Here is a 25,056-nt window from a genome sequence, read left to right as displayed (position 1 = left end):
ACACCTGTTAAAGTTACATTCTAACCTGGGGTTAACCCCAAGGTTGGTTTTATTAGGATGTCTCAATGATGTCCTAATGTTAATGAGGCCAACTGTCTAGCTTCTGAGTCCAGGGTCAAAAGCTGGATTGTATGGGATTAAGACTCCTTTGTGGGGTCAGCCCCTGTTTTCTCCCTAGGCAGCACTCATTCTGGCAGTGAGTTATCTGTGACTACCAACGACTCCAAGACACCAAAGAATGTTTTCATGAAATTCATATTTTTGTCCTCTTCCTTTATCTTATGAGTGGGTAGAGACTCCTAAGCATTTGACGTTTGTGAATTTAAATGTGACAACTTTTAAGATTTGAAGACTTCTGATAAAAATTCTCAAAAGTAAAGGCCAGCTCTTATGCCTGAGCCATTGAGCCTGGCACCAAACGCTTCTCCTCTCAATGTCCAGACTGTGTCCAGATGCACAGAGAGCCCTCAGGAGAACAGAGGGCCCTGCCCAGCGCTGGGTGCAAATTCTGAGGACCATTCACTGCAAAGAGAACGACTGGTCTAACAGTTTTGATGGACACAGCAAGCTTTTTTGGATCCACTGAAAGTATATAAATACTCACAACTAACATTTTTACAGCAAACCCCTTTAAACATGTCATACGTGATCAGTGTTCTTCTTCCTAGAGATAGTAGTTGTTTTATGGAAATACTGGCTCTTTCACTGCACTTCCCAACTGTTGCAAATCTTACTTCTTCCCCTCCCCTCCAACAGTTTTTCACATCTTACTTTTCTTTTGTTTTGGCTGTGCCACGTGGCTTGAAGGATCTTAGTTCCCCAACCAGGGATTGAACCCGCACCCTTGGCAGTGAAAGTGTGGAGGCCTAACCACTGGACCGCCAGGGAATTAATTCCCTGCAAATCTTACTTCTTCTTTATTTTTCCCCTAACAATTCTGCAAATCTTACTTCTGTAGGGTGCTTCTGTCCCCTCCTTGTCCCCTCCTTTCAAATGGGGAACTTTCTGCAAGCTCATCTCTCCTCTTCCTCAAACCAGATGGTGTGTGGTAAATGAAGTAAAAAGGCAAAAGAAGAGAGATCCTTTGCTTTGTGGAAACTTCTAGGGGCCTGGATCTCAAGGTCACTTTTGGCAGATGATTAGCAACACCTCAGGTCCCTCCAACACTCAGGAGAGGAGGAGGCCATTGAGGCAAGGCTCTCCTGGGCAGCCTAATCCACAGCAGAAGACAGCACTTCAGCAGCCCCTCACATTGCCCTAGAAAGACCCTCCTTGTCGATAAAGGGGCCCAAATAACAGTTTGGAAGACACTGTCAGGGTGGCCAGCAATTACTGCTGGGAGAGAAGCGGTGTATTGTGTGGCTTTAGTGCCAGAGAGAGCCAGGCAGGATTCTGTGCCTCTCAGGGTGGCAGTTCTCATCTAGAAATGGGGACAATGTTATGAGACTTAAACGTGTGGATGCATGCCATGTAGGCACAGCAATTTCATTTATCAGGCAGTCACCCTTCTCCTTCTGGGGAAACAGCAGCTCCTGGAGTGGGCAGCTGATAGGATTCTTTCCTAGCCCAGGGGGCTGCTGTGAGGAGACTTCTGCTCCCCAGGGGTCTGGACAAGGGGCTCAGCAATGCAGCCTTCCACAATGAGAATACTCTGAAGTTGATCCAAAGCATCGCTCAGAGAGACTACATACCTCCAAAAACTACGCCCTGGTGAAGGAGATCAGGTTCAAAATCACACTTAATTTTGAGATGCAGAGGTATAAATAGACACAGGGCAGCCTGCATTTGATGGCATCCTTACAGAGCTTTGCCGTCCCATGCAGAACGGTGGGAGAATGTATCAGCCAGCCTGAAATCCAGAAGACAACCAGACAAAGGTAGGGAATACAGGTGGCCAAAGGGAGGTGGTTAGAGGTTGGAGGTGGTCAGAGGTTGAAGGTGATCTGGGCTATGTTGGTTTGGTGTCTCCCTTTGTCCCTAAGCAGTTTTTATTTTTCAGTTGTGGAGACAAAGATCAAACAGAGGCTGAGCTCACTCTAAGTGGAAATTCAGATGAGCCAGGTGATGGCATCTGTTCTAGAGGCGTCACTGAATCAATTTAAGGGCAGTTGAGTTTAACCAAGCATGCCTGGCTTCCTATATGTGGTGGTTTTAAACTATGTCAGCAAATTATATGACATTCCTCCCTTTAAAATGTAGAACTGGGGAATTCCCTGGCTGTTCAGTGGTTAGGACTCTGCGTGTTCACTGCTTAGGGCCTGGGTTCAATACCTGGTGGGGGAACTAAGATCCCACAAGCCAAGTGGCGCAGCCAAAAAGAAAAAGAATTGAATTCTCCTCCACTTGAATGCAGGGCAGACTTAGCGATGTGCTTCCAATGAATAGAAAGTGGTAGAAGTGACAGTTTATGACTTCGGAGACTAGGACATAAAAGGTATTGTGGGGCTTCCCTGGTGGCGCAGTGGTTGAGAGTCCGCCTGCCGATGCAGGGGACACGGGTTCGTGCCCCGGTTCGGGAAGATCCCACATGCCACGGAGCGGCTGGGCCCGTGAGCCATGGCCGCTGAGCCTGCGCGTCCGGAGCCTGTGCTCCACAACGGGAGAGGCCACAACAGTGAGAGGCCCGCATACCACACACACACACAAAAGGTATTGTGACTTCCCCCTTGAAATCCCTCTCTTCTGTGGGAAGCCAGCTGCCATGTTATGAGGACAGTGAAGCAGCCTGTGGAGAGGCCTGTATGGAGAGAAACTGAGGCCCTTACTAACAAACAGAATCAACTTGTCATCCATTTGTGTGAGCAACCTTGGAAGTGGATTCACCAGCCCCAGTCATCTGAAGCCTGAAGCCCTGACCAATACCTTGACTCAACCTTATGAGAGACTCCAAGTCAGAACTGACCAGCTAAGCTGCTCCTGAATTTCTGACCAACAGAAGATAATAAATGCTTATTATTGTTTTAAACTACTAAGTTTGGGGTAATTTATTATGTAGCACTGGAAAATTAATACTCTATAGAATCCAAACCACTGATCTCTTTGGTGCATATACATTTAGGATTGTCCTGTTTGCTTGGTGGATTGACCCTTTTATCATTATGTAGTGTCCCTCTATGTCCTTGGTAATTTTCTTTACTCTGAAATTGACTTTGTCTGGTATTTACATAGCTTCTCCTGCTATCTTTTGGTTAACGTTTGCATGGTATATTTTCTTCCACACTTTACTCTCAACATATGATATATTTAAAGTGAGTTTCTTATAGACTGCATGTAGTTGGGTCATCTTTTATTTTTTTAAATTAATTAATTTATTTAAATAAATTTATTTATTTTATTTTTATTTTTGGCTGTGTTGGGTCTTCGTTGCTGTGCGTGGGCTTTCTCTAATTGTGGCGAGTGGGGGCTACTCTTCATTGCGGTGAGTGGGCTTCTCATTGCAGCGTCTTCTCTTGTTGCAGAGCACAGGCTCTAGGTACGCGGGCTTCGGTTGTTGTGGCATGTGGGCTCAGTAGTTATGGCTCACAGGCTCTAGAGTGCAGGCTCAGTAGTTGTGGCACATGGGCTTAGTTGCTCTGCAGCATGTGGGATCTTCCCGGACCAGGGCTCGAACCCGTGTCCCCTGCATTGGCAGGAGGATTCTTAACACTGCGTCACCAGGGAAGCCCTGGGTCATCTTTTAAATCCAGTCTGCCAATCTCTGTCTTTTAATTGAGGTATTTAGACCACTAACATGTAATGTAATTATTTATATGTTACAGTTTAAATACTTCATTTTATTTCTTGTTTTCTGTTTGTTCTATTTTTCATTTCTGCTTTCCTTTTTCCCTGTCTTCCTGAATATTTTTTAGGATTCCATTTTGTTTTACCTACAGTGTTTTTGAGTATATCGATTTGTATAGCCTTTTCAATAGTTGCTCTAGGTATTACTATATGTCTATCTCTATCTGCCATCCATCTATCTGTTATCTATCTATCTATCTACCTACCTAGCTATCTCTATGTATTATCAAAATCCACTGGTGCATTTTACTATTTAGAATGAAGTGTAGAATCTTATTTCTCTTTATGTCCCTTTATCCTCCCCATTTATAATTGTCTTAACTATTTCATCTGCATTACTGAGAACCACATTAGGTGGTGTTTTAATTTTTGCTTCAACTGTCAAACATAATTTTAAAAATCAAGAGGAAAAGGAAAAATCCATGGTATTTTCCAAGATTTTTGCTCTCACCATGTTATTCCTTCCTGATGTTCCAAGATTCCTTCTTTTATCATTTCCTTTATGTTTAGAGAACTTCCTTTAGTCATACTTTATGGTAGGTCTGCTGGTGACATATTCTTTTAGTTTTCCTTCATCTCAGAATGTCTTTATTTCTCCTTCATTCTTGAAGGATGTTTCTGCTGGATATAGAATTCTGGACTGACAATTCTTGTCATTTAGCACTTGAAGAATCTTTATGTCACCTCCTCTGTCCTCCATGGTTTCTGATGAGAAATTTGCTGTTATTCTAATTGTTTTTCCTGTAAGGCATTGTTTCTCTCTGACTCTTATAAGTATTCAAAAGTTTGACCATGATGTGTATTGGCATGGATTACTCTGTATTTATCTTGTTGGGGTTTTGTTTAGCTTCTTGAATCTGTAAGTTTTGCCAAATTTGAGAAATTTTCAGTCATTATATCTTTGAAGACTTTTTCAGTCCCACCTTCTTTCTCTTCTTTTGAGACTCCATTTCCTTCTTTCATCATCTAGGGATTTGGAGGAGACACTAATGTTAGATCATTTATAATAATCCTACATGTCCCTGAGGCTCTGTTCACTTTTTTTCCCCAGACTATTTTCTCTCTATTGTTCAGATTGATTTGTCTTGTTCTACCTTCACTTTCACTGATTCTCTACTCAGTTCTCTCCATTCTGCTGTTGAGCCCATTCACTGAGTTTTTAAAAACTTTAGGTACTATATTTTCTACTTCTAAAATTTCCACTTGTTCTTCTTTATATCCTCTATTCATTTTCTGAGACTTTCTATTTCTTCATTTGTTTCATGTGTTCCTAATTGCTCACTGAAACATTTTTATGATGGTTTCTTTAAAATCTTCATCAGATAATTCTAACATATATGTCCTCTTGATGTTAGCATCTGTTGATTATCTTTTATCATTCAAGTCTGAGAACTTCCTCGTTCTTGGTATGACGACTGAGTTTTCAACTGAAGCCCGGAATTTGAGATATTATGTTATGAGACTCTGGATCTTATTTTTTTTTTTTTTTTTTTTTTTTTTTTTTTTCTTTTTGTGGTATGCGGGCCTCTCACTGTTGTGGCCTCTCCCGTTGCGGAGCACAGGCTCCGGACGCGCAGGCCCAGCGGCCATGGCTCACGGGCCCAGCCGCTCCGCGGCATATGGGATCCTCCCAGACCGGGGCACGAACCCGTATCCCCTGCATCGGCAGGCGGACTCTCAACCACTGCGCCACCAGGGAGGCCCACTCTGGATCTTATTTAAATCTTGTGTTTCAGCAGGCCTCCTCTGACACTGCTCCAGTAGGTGAAGGGGGATGCTGCCTGCTTACTCCTAGGTGGAAGTCCAGATTATTCACTTGGCCTCCTTTGATACCTGGGGTTGGGCTGGAGCTCCTTGTTACTGCTGAGCAGGGATGGGAGTTCAAGCTCCCACAAGCCTTCCACTCATATCCTCCTGGCTTGAAGAGATACCTTGTTACTGCCAGGTGGTGGTGAAATTTCAGACTCCCCATGTAGTCTCCACTGACACCACAGGGAGAGAGAGGGCTCATTACTGCCCAGTGGGGATGAGAGTCCCTGCTCCTCACTTGGCCTTCTCTGACACTTGATGGGGGTGTTAGGGGTACCATGTTACAGCCTGGCAAGGGAGGAAATGTAGGCTTCTCCACTTGGCTTTTGCTGCCAGGGCTGGGGCTACAGCTGCTCATTTGTTTATGGTGTTTGGCTGGAGTAGGGTTGTGATTGTTTACAAGTCTTCTGTCTTGCGAGGCTGTCCCTTTTCTGGTCCTTTGGCTAGAGACAGCAGACTTTTCTTGAGGTGCTTTTGTGTGTGTCTGTCAGTGTTTGGGGGCAGCCAGCTTCTCCAATATCCAGTCTGGATATACAGGCAAAAAGGAGAATTGGAACTCAATGCTCTGTCATTCATTTGACCCCGAGGTCCTTAGCCAGTCTGCCTTTCTTCTCTCCACCTTTCTGAGTCTCTTATGTTTGCTTTATACATACTATCCAGGGTTTCAGTTGTACTTAGTGGGAAGACTATGGAGAAGTATATCTACTCCATCTTCCTAGAAGTGGAATTCTTCAGATCTCACTTTGGGTAATTTTCTAACACATTAGGTTTCTGACAAAGCTGAGTGACATACCTGATTAATTCTATGATTAAAGCAAACATCCCTGACTCATGAGCACTAGAAACTCTTTTGCCAACATCACAGCCTGCCTCGTTTCATTATTAATGATGTGCATTAATAATATCTTCTCTGATTCATCTTTGTTCCCCATCCTCATCTCTCAGCGTTCAGCACAGTGTCTGGAACAAGATGTTCAAGCTTTAATAGCAATAACTACTATCTGTTAATTGCATATTATATGCTGGGTACTTAAATATTTTTTATTTGTCAGAACAACTCTGCAGGTAGATATTATTATTCCTACTTTACAAAAGACAGCTGTGAGGCTCAGAGAGGTTAAGGGAAGGAAGCCAGCCTGAGGGGGACTGAATAGCCAGTCAAACCACACAGGTATGGTAGAGGTGTGAAGGCAGGCTTGCCCCAATTCACTGCTGCTGCTCTTTATGCCTTGCCATCCTTCTTTGATTGTCTACAACAATTATGCCAGCTGCCTGAGTGGGCCAGAGGCTGGGGACCCCACACCATTGCTCCTAAAAAAAGATGTAGTCTGGGGATGCTATCTGCAGATCTGCAATTGAAGACTTTATTGCCAGAAGAGGAAATCATACAGGAGGCAAAGGGGTGTATTCTAGAATGTCTAGTAATCCTAGAGAAGCAGTTACAATTTAAGAGTGCATGTTCTGGAGCCAGAATTCCTGAGTTCAAATTCTGGCCAGACCACTAAACTCACTGTTTAGCCTTGGACAAATTACTAGATTGCTCTGTGTCTCAGTTTGCTCATCAGTAAAATGGGGGCAATAATAATGGTACTTACATCAAAGGGTGATTATGAGGATTAAATGAATTGTTACACACCCAGCGCTCAGAACAGTGCCTGGCACATAGGGAGCACTCAGCAAATGTTGGAAATATATAAAACAAGAAAGAATATTACAAGATGAATAAGAAACAGCTCTGTAAACAAGAGCATCCAGTCAAGTGAGGGCCTTAGGGGTCAGAGAGACAGTAACTAACTCAGCCTGAATGCAGGGAGGGGTAATGGGGACTTCCCTGCAGAGGGGACACCTGGCCTGAGTCTCAGAGGGTAGGAACTAGCCAGGTGGGAGGGCAGAGGCACCAGTGGAGCTGAGACCCAGAAGCTGGAGAGCCTGAGTCTGGGATAAGGAGTCTTGCAAGAGGGAAAAGGAGGGGAGACCTGCTCCAGTGGGAGAGACAAGAGTCTTTTCAGCTTCTAGGGCCTTAGCCACTTCCCACCCCCACCAAGAGCAGGAAATCTGACCCCAGGCCTGGAGGAGATGCAGACTTCTCCTCAGGGCAGATGAATGGCCCTCAGGGATTTTCATGGTCCCTGAGACTTCCAGCCAGCTGGAGATCTCATTTCCATAAGCATCAACATTGCTCTTTTTCCACGGTTAATAAAAGATGTGTTCCAGTGACACCTGAGTCGGGGTGAGGTTCTGTTAGACTGACAGATGGAAGGAGGAAGAACTCGGCTCTGGGGGAGCAGGGAGAAGAGACTCAGAAAAAGGGAGCTGGGAAGGCAGACAGCCTGCTGCCTGAAGCTCTACCTACTGCCCAAACTGTCGCCACCATTCACCTGTGATGACTTAAATTTAAATAAATTAAAATAAAACAGAAATTCAGTTTCTCAATTGCACTGACTACTTTTCAAGGGCTCACTAGTTTCATGTGACTGGAGGCTACTCTATTAGCGCAGATTTAGAACATTTCCATCATCCCAGAAAGTTCTGTTGGTCAGCACTGGCCTGGAGGCACCGCAGGGAGGCATTTCTTCCTGCAGCTGAGTTGTAGACAACGTAATAATTTGAAAGACAGTGGATGAGGCTGAACGTCAAAATATGTCTGCCAAACTGTTCTATGTGATAAAGGGCGAGGCATTTGACTTGAGCAATGAGGAAAATCAGGTGTGAGGGGAACCAGGGAAAATGGCTTCTTATACAGAGGGAAGGAGGGAGTCATTCCAGTCTTGTGGCAGAAAGACCGAGGTGGGACTTGGGGGAAGATGGTAACACTGAATGGGATTTTTTTAGGAAAAACATCCTGCCCTTCTGTCAAAACTGCAGCAGAGAGTCAAGAGCCATAAAATGCATGGTGGGCTGGCTCATCATATGGAAACCAGGGAAACAGCTGAGTTGCAAATAGGAGTCAGGGGCGTGGGCACTAGGCCACGCAATATTCATGGAACCTCACTGCAAGCTGGGCCCTGTGTTAGGCATTTGGACACAAGTGTAGCTAAGACAGCCCCTCCGCCTGCTCTCCACACTGCAAGGGTGAGTGTGTGACACGGGGAGAGATTCTAGTGCTTAGGGAACACAAAAGAGGTCTGAACTTGTTGAGATGGGGGTCATGGAAAGTCTCCCCCACCCCCAAGGAAGGCGTGTCTTTTTGGTTGTGAGGGAGGCGCGGAAGCCACCAGATGCGGCGCGGGACAGAGAGGTGACCTGGCAGCGGAGGGGGGTGCGTAGCCGGAGGGCCACGATCCTCCTTGTCTTCTGCCAGGCCCCGCTCGGTGCTGGCCAACAGCAGGGCCCGATGGCCAGTTGCGTGCTGGGGATGAGGTGACCAAAGCAGGGTGGGAGGGTGAACCCCCCTTCTTGTTGAGCCCCCTTGGAGTGGAGAGGAGGAAGGGACTCCCGCGCCCATCAGAGGAGCTGAGACTTCTGGACGGGGAGGGCCCTGGCCGACCACGACTGCTCACCTGAGCCCCGCCAGCTTCCTCTCCATGGGCCAGGGCTTGGTCCGCATGGTGGCGATGAGCTTCTTCTTGTCTTCCACCTGCTCCAGAATCCGGGCCACTTCCTCCTCAGACAGAGACTCCCCACCGGAGGAGCTGGAGGCCAAGGAGGATGACCTGGAGCAGAGGCGGGGTGGAGCAGAGAGGAGTGAGGAGGAGGCCGGGGTCCTCAGGGGCACCGTGGGATGTGAGGGGCCCACCCAAGACGCCCCCGGCTCCCGCCCACACAGGCCTGACCCCCTCAGAGCCCTCCGCGACTCCCCCCACCTGGCAGACAAGGCCGCTCCTCCTCCTGGAGCCCAGGGCCCCTCGCGGGCTGCCTCCTCAAGCTCCGTGCCCCTGAGTCCCCCTCACGCTGCACACCCTCGCTCGTGCAGGGCTGCCCAGTGGGAATATAATGTGAGCCATGTATCGTAATTTTAAGTTTTCTAGTAGCTATATTAATACAATAAACGGACATGGACATATTAATTTTAATAATACATTTCATTTAACCCAGTATATGAAAAATTTATAATTTATAATTACAGTAATGTAATCGGTGTAAAAATTATTAATGAGACATTTTACATTCTTTTTGTACTGTCTTCAAAACCCAGTGTTCATCTTGTACTCACTGTGGATGTCAATTCAGGCACAAAATTTTCATTGAACATATTTAATCTGTACTTGCATTTCATAAAATTTAGTTGAAAAAGTAGATTTACATATCCAAATTGTTTTAGACATACTTAAAAGTTTCCTTGTAAATGAATAAAGTAACAGAATATCATTTTCCTTTGATGTTCACATCTGCACTGACAAAACTAGTTTGTCTTTTTTTTTTTTTTCCCAGAAGAAATGCTTTGGCTTCAAAGTTAAATCAACTTCAAAACTACATCTGGGGCTTCCCTGGTGGCGCAGTGGTTGGGAGTCCGCCTGCCGATGCAGGGGACATGGGTTCATGCCCCGGTCCGGGAGGATCCCATATGCCGCGGAGCGGCTGGGTCCGTGGGCCATGGCTGCTGAGCCTGCGCGTCCGGAGCCTGTGCTCCATAATGGGAGAGGCCACAACAGTGAGAGGCCCACGTACCACAAAAAACAAAAACAAACAAACAATAAAAAACCAAACACTACATCTGTCTGTCCAAGTTAAGTAAATTTTTTAACTCAGTGGTATTAACATCAGATTAAAATTAAATTGAATTAAAAATTCAGTTCCTCAGTCACACCAGCCACATTTCAAATGCCTAGCATGTGGCTAGTGGCTATTGTATGGAACAGCACAGCTGCAGAGACCTTCCAGCTGGAGGGCGTGATGACCCTCACCATCTCACAGACAAGACTGTGCTCGCCTGCCACAAAATCCAAGTTCTTGTCTGTACTACTCACAGCCTCCTTCACTCATGAAAACAGTGACTCTCAGCTGAGATAGCAGCAGCTGACAGGGGGTGAGGGAGGGGCTGGAGAAGGGTTCTGCCTGGGCAGCCTTTTTAGCACGTTTGACAAATGGAAATATCAGGATGTGGGATTGGGTTACCACAGGTTTTAGAGACCAGTTTGCCTCTGTGAATTTAGCTTCTGATCAACTCCTAAGGAGCAAGGAGAGGTCACAGGAGTGAGGTGGAGAAGGGGGGGACCCTAGCTCTTAAATGCTGGAAAGCCTAGAGAACAGGGACTTTTTGCCTTATCTCACCCCCCCACCCCGCCCCGCAGGATATCTGCCTTTGAGTCTTTGCATAAGTTGTTCCCTCAGTTTGGGTGGTGGTAGGGGGGTGGGACATTCAGTCATTGCTTGTTCAAATTCCACCTGGGCTTTAAAGTCTTAATGAAATATTTACCTTCTTTGTGGAGGAACCGCAGCCTCCCAGCAACATGCTCTTCATCAAATCCTTTCTTGCATACATATTGCCTTCTGCTTTGTGTTGTGATAGCTGATGCCCATGTCCTACCTCCCCTGCTAGACTGTCAGTTTCTGAGGAACAGGACTGGATATTTTTCATTTCTCTATGCCCTGCCATGGCACTCAGCTGAAAATGGCACAAATGAGTCCTTGTCTGCATCCCTTACTTTGCATCTGCCATCCAGACAGGATGGGACTGCCTCCTTCTAAAGTTCCGAACACTCTGGGGCCCGTCAATGATGCATTCAAGTTCTCTCTAAGTTGCTAAGGACACCATGCACCCTTTATCCTGTTAGCTCAGGTCTAGGGACAACCAGACAGACAGTAGACAAAAGGCCTAACTGAGCCAGGGATGGCTGGCAGGGGTGACAGAAGAAATCAGTGGCCCCTTTTGTGGGCCTTAATTTCTTCTCTGTAAAGTTGGAGATGTACAGTGGAACACCTGAGTGAGGGTGTGGGCAAGGAAGGTTTATTAGAAACCATTGGAAGGAGCATCAGCTCTTTGCCATAGTCCTGGTATCTCTGTTTCCAAAGCCTCCCAGCCCATTATCAATGGGGATTCTTAAGACATCCTGAGAAGTGATGCAAAGTAAAGTGGAAGAGGGAGGCAAAGACAGGGAGATGTCCCATCAAAACTGGTAGCAAAAAATGAAACTAAAATCCCAACTTGCTGATTCCATAAACTGGCTCTATCCACTAACCCCCGTATGCAGATGCTAATGGAACAAAGGAAACACAGCAAGTAAATCAAACCCCAAATCCTAGAATTTCAGAGCTGGTAGAACTTTTTTTTTTTTTTTTTTTTTTTTTTTGCGGTACGTGGGCCTCTCACTGCTGTGGCCTCTCCCGTTGCTGAGCACAGGCTCCGGACGCACAGGCTCAGCAGCCATGGCTCACGGGCCCAGCCGCTCCGCGGCATATGGGATCTTCCCGGACCGGGGCACGAACCCACGTTCCCTGCATCGGCAGGCGGACCCTCAACCACTGCGCCACCAGGAAGCCCCTGGTAGAACTTTTGAAGTTCTTCTAGATCAAAGCCACATTTCGCAGAAGAGGGCACAGGTCAGCTTAGGAAATGGTGTGCTTAAGCCCTGGAGTGACTCCTAAATCCAATTTTGTTAATTTCTCTCAGCTCCTCATCAAGAGCTGTGGTGAGTCACCAGCTGAAATTGAGGAGAACTGGGATCTTTTCTCACCCTGCTGCCATGTCACCTCCCCACTCAGAGCTCCACTTGCACCTGTGCTCCAGGAGGGGTTTGAGTCGAGAGTGTGCGGTGGCCCCTCAACCTGGGATGGCTGTGACCCTCATCCCGTTCCACCCCCAACCGCGAAGAGCTTGGCAGGGGCAAAGGCAGGGACAAAGAAAAGAGCGCAGGGGCCGCCTGTTTATGGGAGAGAATGAGGGGGGAAGACGACACCTGGCCCTTATCACGGGAGGAAGCAGGGCTGGAAGGAGAGGGAGAGCGCGGATTGAAACGCGCCTGAAGCCTGGTCACAACACACCTGTGTTTCTTCAGCTGCTTCCACATCTCCTCCTTCCTCCGCACCTCCTTCTCCTTCTTTGGAGGTGCTCGGGGCTCCCTGAGGGAAGCTCTCCCGTCCCTCTTCCTCCTCCCTCCGCAGGTCTTCTCTGCCGAGCCTCGCTCCCGTTCCCCCAGCTGCTCTCTGCGTCCCCTGCGCTCTGCCTGCTTCCTCTGGGGAGACCCCGACCCCGGGCTGCCCCCGGCCCGCTCCTTCTGGCCAGGCGGGGCTCGGCGCCTGCCTGGCGCGTTCTCGGCTTTGTGAGTCCGCTTCCTCGAGGGTCTCCTCCCGGACCTGTCACCTGCAGGGGCAGGGAATGAACAGTTGTGGCCTCACGGGCCTCGACCCCAGGAAAGTGCCCCCAGCTGTGAGAAATCAGATGTTCACGATGCTTCCTGGACCTTATTGGTTCCAAAAGCCACCTCTTTCAGACAGAGCCTCTGGTCTCGGCTGAGAGCTAATGTCTCCCTCGTCTGACCGCCTGGCACTCCCACACTCTCACCTAAACCTCAGCTAGAGACCCAGACACATGCCTTCCTCTGCCCGGGGGTGCAGTCCCTTGGGTCAGAGCTCAGTCCTCTCCTGACGCCCAGGACTGAGGCCAAGCGTGAGCCTCTGTTTGGTAAGGCTGGAAGACTGAGACGCGGAGGTCCTGCTGGCTCCATTCTCCAAGGGCTGTCCCCTCATGTGCCCCACCTGGCATGAGGGAACGGATGGGAGGGGGTGGGGGTGAGAGCAGCGAAGTCGGTTCTGATCCTGTGTCTCAGCGCTGCTCCCACGTTGTTGCTGTTATTTTATACCATGACTTTATAGAACTGGCAAATGGCCTGGCTGGGCAGAATCTACTCTCAAGTGTGAACTTTCCCCAACAGCTTGCCCAACACCTAGTGTAAGCACAACTATCCCAGCTGGGCAGTTACACATTAAATGCAGGAAAAATTGTAATGAGTTTCTGGTATTAATAAGCAACCTCTCCACCACTTACTAGCAGGGTGTCTTTGAGCCAGTCACTTAACCTCTCTGAGTCTCAGCTCATCTCTAACATGGGGATGTTACTACTCCATCAGCTTGTTAATGAACATGACACAGTGACTGACTTCTGAGAACGGACGTCATTACTCTGATATTCTTATCCGGAAATAAGATCTTTTTACTTGTATAAAGAACACAGGTTTGGAGCTAGGCCAGTCTGCCAGAAAATATCAGTTCTATCATTTACTTATCTCTGTGACCACAGATAAATTACTTAACTTTTCTGCACCTTAGTTTCCTCACCAGTAAAATGGCTCTAATAGCCACTATTTCCGTACATAGTTAGGTTAATTTAAAACAGGAATAAAGGGTCTGACTCATGGGAGGTACTCAACAAAAGCCCTCCTCCTTCCCTCCCGCCTCCAGCCTGCCTTGCCATTTTTGTGCTCTAAGTGGGCATCGCCTGGAACCTGATCTGGCTGCAGAGCACAGGTTCTCACTTTTCACAGTGGCTCCCCATCCAGGCTTTTCTGCCATGACTAGGCAGATTTTCCCAACAGAGCTGTGAGAGCCCCAACTTTGGGCAGGGCAGGGCAGAGTGGAGTTTCGTCACCCAGCATCCCCAGCAGCAGTCCCATCAGTGATGGAGTCCAGGACAAGGAGTCCCAGGTTCTCAAGTTCTTGCCTCTGTCCACTCCTTTTCCAGCCTCTCAAGGTTGTGCATGCAATGTAGCAGCCACAGAGAGTTTTCCTCGCTGCTCCCTGACCCTTGAGCTTTACATTCTGAGAAGCAAGCCACCCCGTGAAACAGCAACCAAAACTGGTCGCTGGTGGATTTGGGCAGAGTGAGCTGGGGATTCAGAGTCTGGATATTTGGGCCTGAAACCTTGTTCTGCTGGTTATTACCTCAGTAACACTGGGCAGGTTTCTTGTTCTCTCTGAGTCAGTTTTCTCATGGGTATGCTGATGGTGGTCTACCCAGATCTCCATTATCTGGCCGTGGCATTGTCCCTTAGCTGCTATGCATGTTGGCTCTTACAGTTCACAGCTTCTCCCTTCCCAAGGGAGCCCATGGTTGATGGAAACAATCTTGGGAAATGTCTGGGAGTTTACATGCCTCCCCTCTCCTCAAGTCAGCTGACAGCCAATTGTTAACTGATATGGGGTACAAAAAGTCCAGTCCTCTGGCCTCCAGGCAGAGCAAGTCTGTGGTTCATTCACTCTCCAGAGCTCCCTGTGGGATCAGGCAGAGGCTAGACCCCAGCTGAACACACAGCTTTGCTCAGCTCCTTCCCTTGATCTGTCCTGCTTCCCTTACTCCTTGTCTCCTGAGAGCTGCCCTCAATAAATCACATGCACAAGAATCCCCATCTCAGGCTCTGCTTCCAGGGGACCTGTTTTATCTATAGGAATCTATCTCAAAGTGTGGTAGGTAAATCCAACTGAGATAATATCTATACAAGTGTGATGTAAGGGGAGCATGCTGGATTTAGCAAACAGAATTTGCTCTGTGGTTCAAAGATAAACTATCCAGAGTTCTCTTCTTGGATCTCAAACTAGGATACTGGTAGAATCAAAGAAGCACAGTGGTAGGCTTCACCCAGACCTGAGGAAGATATTCTGGAGGAAGAAACTTCTAAGCTAAGACCTAGCGTGAAAATAGAGTGTGTGTGTGCAGCGAGTGGGTATAGGGCAGGGTTAGGTAGTGGGTGGGTAGGAAGGACGCTAGAAGAGTTTTAAGCAGAGGTGACATGGTCAGTTTTGTGCTTTTATAAAGGTCCCATTCAGTATTCAAACCCCAATGGAGGGAGTTTCTTGATAAAGATACTTCAAGAAACTGTAATTATAAAGGATACTGGAAAAAGAATTGTTCTGCCTTGGCTAAGAAGATAGAGAAAATAGGTAAAAAATGAAATGATTGGACTTCTGGGTTTCACTCCAATGTGTAAAGAGCTCCATCCTACTAACAAGAAAACAAGCTGAACAAACTGAAAATTCTTCTTAGATCCATCAGAGAATTGAGTTTGTAGGGCAAGCTACTGTCCGCAAACTGCAGAGGCAGAGAATCATAGCTTACCTTGAGCAGAAGCCCTCCATGGGAGCCAGTGCTTGTAGTGCTTAAAGGGAGAGTATTCAGGACTTACTTTAATTAGGTATGGTAAGATACTCAGACATGGAAATGACTGTCATGGAGGAAGAGGTTTTTGTACTTAGAGATCCCAAGCAACACCGTGTCACATAGGGCCACATGAGGAAGCACAAGGCTCAGTCAGTAGCAAGGCAGAGAGGAAAAATGTGGGCAAGAGCCTTTATTATGGTTTCTAAGGAAAGGAAGGAGTGAGTCAGGGTAAGCAGGGTTAGGATTGGCTAATTTGAATAATTTCAATGGGCCCTGGAGCATAGGGGCATTCCCTAGTTGTTCTGCTACCAGGCCCTGGGGTGAATAGGGCGGGTGGATAGAGGCCCAGAGTATGAGCTTGATAAAGGTTGAGGTTATAAACTCTGGGTTGGTTGGTTTGCATATGAAAGGAAAGCTTGCAGATGAGTTGTTTGCTATCTCTAAGAATTAGCTAAAACTGGGAGGGCTGTCCCTCCAGGGTCAACAAAGCCTCAAGGTGCCAAAGGATCAGAATATAGAAGATAAAAAGCATGGCTATTACTGGTAGGAATACAAACTGTAATTGATGAAATGCTGGAGGCTTATTGTGTACTAGCTTGAGAGTTAAAAACTATGGGGCCCAGTCTTTGGAGGAGGGGGCACACTTTCGTGAATTTTACCACCTGGGAGCACTAGCAGGTTCTCACTGTGAAGACTAGAGGAAAACCCATGGTGCTTCCAGCAGGGGGAGGGTAAAGTACTCATTTCAAAATATGAAAAGTAACCCAGAGTGTCCTGTTCTCTTTAACAAAGGCCTGCTGTGAGATAATAGAAATATATATTGGTCTCTGTCCCCAATTCCAGACACAGAGGTCCTAAAATCTTTGTAAAATCCTAAGAGCACTAGGAACATCTATTCTTCTAATGAGGTGATTCTGATGGGCTCCTGAATGGCTGGATGGGGGCTGGTCACCAGAAAGACCAACCCATGATTAGAAGCTTGGAATTGTCAGCCCTGCCCCACCCCCAACCTCAAGATGGGGGAGAGGGGCTAGAAATGAAGTTAAGAATTGACGATGCCTATGTGAGGAAGTCTCTATAAAATCCCAATAACAGTGGGTTGGGAGAGTTTCTTGATGGGTAAACACATCCACATACTGCGAGGGTGACACACTCCAACTCCCAGACCTTGCCTCATGTATCTCTTCATCTGCTGTTACTCTGTATCCTTTATTATATCCTTTAATAAACTGGTAAATGTAAATAAATATTTCTCTGAGTTCTGTGAGCCACTCTAGCAAATTAATTGAACCCAAGGAGGGGGTCTTTGGAACCTTGGATCTATAGTTGGTTGGTCAGAAGGACCTGGGCTTGTGATTGGTATCTGAAGTGGGGGTGGGTTGCAGTCTTGGGGAAATAAGCCTGTGGGGTCTGAGTAGGTAGTGTTAGAATTGACTTATACTGTGGGACACCCAGCTAGTGTCACACTGTTGTAAGGGAAAACTTCCATACATTTGGTGACAAGAAATATCAGAAGTGAAGTGTTCTGTGTGAGTAGTAAAGGAGACACATAGGGAAGAAACTCACAGTAGGGAAGAACTGGGTTTTTCCCTATGTGGGAAAGAATAAAAACAGAGTTTTTCCTTTACACCTATGCTCCAGGGAAACTATTTTACCAGAGTGAGCCTAACTGACCAGAGTTTACCAGCTTTATTGACCTGGAGGAATGGAAATACCCCCACTCCAGCCACCTCTAGACTTCTTGTGTCACCAAAGGCTGGGGGGAGAAGGCTGAGAAGCTCTTGTGAAGGTCACAGCCTAGAGGCACAGGCTCACTAAAGACTGAAATCTAGTCATAGGATTATAGCAATTCTCTGCCCCATACTTCACCACCACATAAACAAGACTCCAGTATAATGACAGGGGATGACAACAGAAAGAACTGCAAGGCTCAGACTCAAAAAAAAAAAAAAAAAAAAAAAGGAGTTCCTAGGGAAACTCAAAACAACAGGAGAGACAAGAACAAGGACACTAAAGGAAATTGAGTCCTCTGACACCTACAGCTACAGTGAACAATGAACATGGCCTAACACTTAGCCAGACAAACATAAAACATCATACTAAAGGCCTATTTACCTCAGTTCCGTTAACCCAGTACATCATGTTGGCTCTCAGCAAACAATTACAAGGCATACTAAGAGATAAAAAAACACAGTTTGAAGAGACAGAGCAACCATCAGAACCAGACTTGGATATGGCAGAGGTTCTGGAATTATCAGACCAAGAATTTAAAATAACTATGATTAATATGCTAACAGATCTAATGGAAAAGGTGGACAACATACAAAAACAGATGGGTAGTGTAAGCAGAGAGATTGAATCTCTAGAGAAGAATTGAAAGGAAATGATAGAAACCAAAAACACTGTAACAGAAATGAAGAATGCCTTTGATGGGCTCATTAGTAGACTGATCATAGTCAAGTAAAGAATCAGTAGAGTGGAAGATATGTCGATAGAAACTTCCCAAACTGAAAAGCAAATAGAAAAAAGGATAAAAAGATAGAACAAAATATCCAAAGAACTGTGAGACAATTATAAAATGTGTAACATAGAGTAATGGGGATACCAGAAGGAGAAGAAAGAGAGAAAGGAATAGAAGAAATATTTGAAGTAATAATGGCTGAAAATTGTCTAAAATCAATGACAGCCACCAAACCACAGATCCAGGAAGCTCAGAGAACACCAACAAAGACAAATGTCAAAAAGTCTCCACCGGGCTTCCCTGGTGGCGCAGTGGTTGGGAGTCCGCCTGTCGATGCAGGGGACGCGGGTTCGTGCCCCGGTCCGGGAGGATCCCACATGCCACGGAGCGGCTGGGCCCGTGGGCCATGACTGCTGAGCCTGCACGTCCGGAGCCTGTGCTCCGCAATGGGAGAGGCCACAACAGTGAGAGGCCCACGTACCGCAAAAAAAAAAAAAAAATCTCCACCTAGTATATTGTATTAAAATTACAAAGAATCAAAGACAGAGAAAAAATCTTGAAAGAAGCCAGAAGGGGGAAGAAAAAGACTCATTTTACCTCTAGAGAAACAAGGATAAGAATTATATGATTTCTCTTCAAAAACCACACAAGCAAGAAGAGAGTGAAGTGGAATATTTTAAAGTGCTAAACGGAAAAAAAAAAACACCCCATAGTCTAGAACTTTGTATCCAGCAAAATTATTCTTCAAACATAAAGGAGAAATAAAGACTTTCTGAGACAAACAAAAATTGACTAGACTTGCCTTGAAAGAAATAAGTTCTTCAGAGAGAGGAAAATGATGTAGGTCAGAAACTTGGATATACATAAAGAAAGAGCATTCAAGAAGGAACAAACAAATGACGTATAAAATCTTTTATGTTTCTTACTCTTAATCTAACAGATAAGAGTTTTGAAATAATAATAGCAACAATATATTAGATGACTATAGCTAATGGATAAGTGAAATGAATGACAGCAATGTTAAAAGGATGGGAAGGAGGAATTGGGAACACTCTGTTATAAAGTACCTGCACTACCCATGAAGAGGTATAGTGTTACTTGAAAGTGGACTTGGCTTAGTTGTTAATGTATACTGCAAACTCTAGTGCAACCACTAAAAAAAGTGAAAATGTAGTATTTAGTATAATATGCTAAAAAGGGAGAGAAATTGGAATCATATAAAATGCTCAGTCAAAACGACAAAACACAGAACAAGAGTGGAAGACAAGAATAGGAACAAAAAACAAGGGCAGTGAATAGAAAACAGCAACAAATATGGTAAATATTAATCCAACTATATCAATAATCACTTTAAATGTCAATGGTCTAAATGAAGCAATTAAAGACAGAGATTGTCAAAGTGGATAAAAAGAGACAACTACATGTTGTCTACAAGAAATCTACTTTAAATATAAAGACACATATAGACTAGAAGTAAAGGGATGGAGAAAAAAATATCATGCTAACACTAACCAAAAGAAAGCTAGAGTAACTGTACTAATTTCAGACAAACAGATTTCAAAGCAAGGAAAATTACCTGGGATAAAGTAGGGCATTACATAATGATAAAGAGGTCATTTCTCCAAGAAGACAAAATAATCTCTCCTATGTATGCACCTAACAACAGAGCACCAAAATATGTGAGGCAAAATCTGATAAAACTGCAAGGAGAAATGGACAAATCCACTACTATAGTTGGAGATTTCAACACAACTCTATCAGTAATTGAAAGATATAGTAGGCAGAAAATCAGTAAGGACATAATTGAACTGAACAGCACCATCAATCAACTGGATCTAATTGACATTTATAAAACACTTCATCCAACAGCAGCAGAACATACATTCTTTTTGAGCTCACGTGGAACATTCACCAAGATAGACAACATTCTGGACCATAAACATATGTTAACAAATTTAAAAGAATAGAAATTATTCAAAGTATGAGGTCAGATCACAATGGAATTAAACTAGAAATCTGTAATAGAAAAATAACTGGAAAATACCAAAATATTTGAAGACGGAGCAACACATTTTTAAATAACACACAGGACAAAGAAGTCTCGAGAGAAATTTTAAAATACTTTGAATTAAATTTAAATGAAAATAAAACTTATCAAAATTTGTGGATACAGCAAAAGGAGTGCTTAGAGAGAAATTGTAGTACTGAATACATACATTAGAAGACACTTAAAAATCTATAATCTAAGCTTCTACCTTGTGAAACTAGAATAGAAGAGCAAATTAAATCCAAAGTAAGCAGAAGAAAAGAAATAATGAAAATTAGAACAAGACATCAATGAAATTTAAAACAGGAAAGCAATGGAGAAAATATGAAACCAAAAGTTTTTTTTTTTTTTTTTTTTTTTTTTTTAAAGAGCAGTAATATTGATAAACCTCTAGTCTGGAAAACCAAGGAAAAAAGTGAGAAAACACAAATTTCTAATATCAGAAATGAAAGAGTAGTCATCACTATTATCACATGGACTTTAAAAGGGTAGTAAAGGAATATTATGAAAAACTTGATGCTTATAAATCTGACAGCTTGGATGAAATAAACAAATTCCTAGAAAGACACAATTTACCAAAACTCATACAAGAAAAAATAGGTAATTTGAATAGGCCTATATCTATTTAAGAAATTGAATCAACAATTAATCTTAAACAAACAAACAAACAAAAAACCCAAGTCAAAAACCAACCAAACAAACCCAAAACCAGGCCCAGATGGTTTCACTAGTGAATTCCACCAAATGTTTAAAGAAGAAATATAATTTCTTTACAATCTCTTCCATAAAATTTCTATTAGGGAATACTTCCCAACTCATTTTATGAAGCTTGCATTACCCTAATACCAAAACTATACAAAAACATTACACAGAAGGAAAATTACAGATCAATATCCCTCATGAACATAGATGTGAACATCCTCAATAAAACATTAGGAAATTGGGAGTTCCCTGGTGGCCTAGTAGTTAGGATTCCAGGCTTTCACTGCCATGGCCAGGGTTCAATCCATGGTCAGGGTACTGAGATCCCACAAGCTGCATGGCATGTCAAAAGAAACAAAACAAAACAAAACAAAAATATATATATGAAGAATAACATACCATAACGAAGTGGGATTTATTCCAGGTATGCAAGACTGATTCAATATTAGAAAATCAATTAATATAATCCATCATACCAACATGATAATGACAAAATATAATATGATCATATCAATAGATTCAGAAAAAGCATTTGAAAAAATACAACACCCATTCATAATAAAACCTCTCAGCAAACTAAAAGTAGATGGGAACTTCTTCAACCTGATAAAGAATTTTTACAAAAAACCTACATCTAATATCACAGTTAATGGTGAGAAACTATATGCTTTCCCCCTCAGCTTGGGAACAAGATGCGGATGTTGCCTCTTACCTATTCAACATTTTACTGGAAGTCCCACCTAATGCAATAAAACAAGAAAAAGAAATAAAAGGTATACTGATTGGAAAGGAAGAAATAAAACTGTCTTTGTTTACAGATTATATTATTATCTATGTAGAAAATCTCAACAAATCCACAAAAAACCCTCCTAGAACTAAAAAGTGATTATAGCAAGGCTGCAGAATGCAAAGCTAATGTGCCAGGGAGGGTGTGTGTGGGGGGGTGAGTCAAGATGGCTGTGTGGGAAGACGTGGAGTTTGCGTCTCCCCACAACTAGGGTGCCTGCCGGACGCTGGTGGGGGACCTTGATGCCCAGGAAGATGGGAGAAACCCCCAAGCAACCAGCTCATTTTCTCTGAGGGAAGCCGGCCACTATGTTGTGAGAATGCTCAAGCAGCCCTAGGGGGACGTCGATGTGGGGAGGAACTGAGGCCTCCTGCCATTGGCCAGCATCATCTTGCCAACAGCCATGTGACTGGAGCAGATACTCCAGCCGTAGCCAAGCCTTCAGATGAGGCTGAAGCCCCAGCCACCATCTCACCCAATCCCTCTTGAGAGATCAGGAGTCAGAACCACATCGCTAACCATCCTCAGATTTCTGACCCACAGAAACTGTATGCGATGATAAATATTTATTGCTGCTTTAAAAAAAGAATTTAACGTGCCAAAGTCCTATATACCAGCAATGAGAAAATTGAAATTGAAATTAAAAACAAAACATCATTTACATTAGTACCAAAAAATGAAATACTTAGGTATAAATCTAACAAACTATGTAAGGTCTATATGAGGAAAACTACAAAAGTCTGATGAAAGAAATCAAATATCTGAATAAATGGAGAGCTATTTTATGTTCATGGATAAGAAGCCTCAATATTACTGAGATGTCAGCTCTTCCCAATTTCATCAATAGATGCAACACAGTCCCAATCAAAATCTCAGTGAGTCATTTTGTGAATTTTGATAAATTTATTCTAAAGTTTATATGGAATAGCAAAAGATCCAGAATAGCCAACATAAGAGAAGAACAAGTTTGAAGGACTGACACTACCCAACTTCAAGACTTACTATAAAGCTACAGTAACAAGGCAGTGTGATATCAGTGAAAGAATAGACAAATAGATCAATGGACCAGAATAGAGAGCCCAGGAATAGACTCACACAAATATAGCCAACTGATCTTTGACAAAGGAGGAAAGGCAATTCACCAAATGGTACTGGAACAACTGAACATCACATCATATGTCAAGAAAAAAGAAGTCTAGACACAGACCTTATACCTTTCACAAAAATAAACTCAAAACGAATCATAGATCTAAATGTAAAATGCAAAACTATAAAACTCCTAGTAGGTAACATAAGAGAAAATCTAAGTGATCTTGGGTTTTGAAAAGACTTTTTAGATAAAACACCTAAAGCATGATCTGTGAAAAAAAAATTTGATAAGTTGGACTTTATTAAAATTTAAAAGTTCTGCTCTGCAAAAGACACTGTTAAGAAGAAAATGAAAATACAAGCCATATGCTGGAAGAAAATATTTGTAAAACACATATTCAACAAAGAATTTGTACACAAATATACAAAGAACTATTAAAACTCAACAGTAAGAAAAACTCAATAAAAAAAGTGGACAAAATACCTGAACAGATACTTAACCAAAGAAAATATACAGATGGGAGATAAGCATATGAAAAAATGTTATCACATGTCATCAGGGAACTGCAAATTAAAACAAGAAGATACTACTACACAGCTACCAGAACGACTAAAATTCAGTAGACTAACAGCACTAATTGCTGGTGAGGATGTAGAACGGCCACAACTATCATTTATTTCTAATAGGAATACAAAATGGTACAGCCACTTTGGAAGACAGTTTGGCAGTTTCTTAAAATGCTCAACGTAGGTTTACCCTATGATGCAGCAATTGTACTCCTAGTGTTTACCCAAATGAATTGAAAACTTAGGTCCACACAAAAAACCTAAAAATGTTTATATCAGCTTTATTTATATTTGCCAAAAGTTGGAAGCAACCAAGAAGTCCTTCAATGGGTGACTGCATAAACAAACTGTGTTACATACAGACAGTGGAATATTACTCAGTGTTAAAATGAAATGAGCTATCAAGCCATGAAAAAACGTGGCGGAACCGAGAGCTCCCTGGTGGTCCAGTGGTTAAGACTCCACGCTTCCACTCCAGGGGGTGTGGGTTTGATCCCTGGTGGGGGATCTGTCCCGCATGCCATGCAGTGCGGCCAAAAAAACCAAAAAACATGGAGGAACCTTCAATTCATATTCCTAACTGAAAGAAGACAGTTTGAAAAGGCTACATACTGTATGATTGCAAACATATGACATTCTGGAAAAGGCAAAAATATGGCGACGATAAAAGATCAGTGGTTGCCAGGAGGACAGGGGAAAGGGGAGGGACATTTTTAAGGCACATTATTCTGTATGATACTGTAATGGTGGATTTGTTAAAACCCATAGATTTTTTTATACTTCAATTTAAAAAAAAGGAAAAAACACATAGAATGTACAACACAAGGAGTGAACCCTAATGTAAACTGTAGACTTTAGTTAATAATAATGCATCAGGGGCTTCCCTGGTGGCAGCAGTGGTTGAGAGTCTGCCTGCCGATGCAGGGGACACGGGTTTGTGCCCCGGTCCGGGAAGATCCCACATGCCGCGGAGCGGCTAGTCCCGTGAGCCATGGCCGCTGAGCCTGTGTGTCCGGAGCCTGTGCTCTGCAACGGGAGAGACCACAACAGTGAGAGGCCCGTGTACCGAAAAAATAAAAAATAAATAATAATAATGCATTAGTATTGTTTCTTCAATTGTAACAAATATAATACACTAATGCAAGATGTTAATAATAGGGAAAGCTGGGGTGAGAGGAGAAAAGAAGATTATATATGGGAACTCTGTATATTCTGTGCAGTTTTCCTGTAAATCTAAAATTATTCTAAAAGATAAAATCTATTAAAAAATGAAATCATTGATCAATGACATGCTCCAAGGGACATCTCAAGGAGAAGTTTCTCTAAAGATTAAAGGAGCTCATTTGATTGGTTTATAAGATATCAATGTGTTTATATAAATTAAATATTCCAAAAAATCGTAGAAATTTGGTAAAAATTTGGCAGATGAACTAGTTTATTATGTCTTGTTTAATAAAAAGAAACATGCCTTCTTTGATTTTTCAGCATTAAATACAACACAAGATTATACTTTTATTCTACTTAGGTATCCTAAACTTATATAGGTTCATTGATTAAATATGCTAGCGATACTTCTACTTAAAGTTTAAGATTATGAAATACATAAATTTGTGCTTAATTAAATTGATTCATCATTCTGAACATTTGATTTCAATAGATTTATGTTTTATAGTATTCCAGCTGCAAGATTAATCTCCAAGATTTATAGGTATCTTGAAACTTTGGACTGATACTAAATTGAGTTAATGGTATTCATTGGATGCCTAGATCATTTCTAAGTAAGA

At 43.5% G+C, this 25,056-nt stretch overlaps 1 protein-coding gene across 1 annotated transcript in view; it reads right to left on the bottom strand.

Annotated features, from left to right (window-relative positions):
• The window catches only part of TMC2 (transmembrane channel like 2), a gene marked incomplete at its 3' end in the record, with an annotated part of 87,241 nt that overhangs the window by 54,960 nt on the left and 7,225 nt on the right, over positions 1 to 25,056 (bottom strand). Inside the window, exons 2-3 of the mRNA XM_081255139.1 lie at positions 12,511 to 12,829; positions 9,090 to 9,242 (exon numbers count right to left, since the gene is read on the bottom strand). Of these exons, the coding sequence (XP_081111265.1) occupies positions 9,090 to 9,242; positions 12,511 to 12,829 (472 nt within the window). The remainder of the gene's footprint in view (positions 1 to 9,089; positions 9,243 to 12,510; positions 12,830 to 25,056) is intronic.

This window comes from Mesoplodon bidens (assembly GCF_964165515.1).
Source record: "Mesoplodon bidens genome assembly, chromosome: 15".
NCBI lineage: Eukaryota > Metazoa > Chordata > Mammalia > Artiodactyla > Ziphiidae > Mesoplodon > Mesoplodon bidens.
Note: the sequence above shows the minus strand (reverse complement) of the source record. Positions and strands in the feature narration are given on the sequence as shown.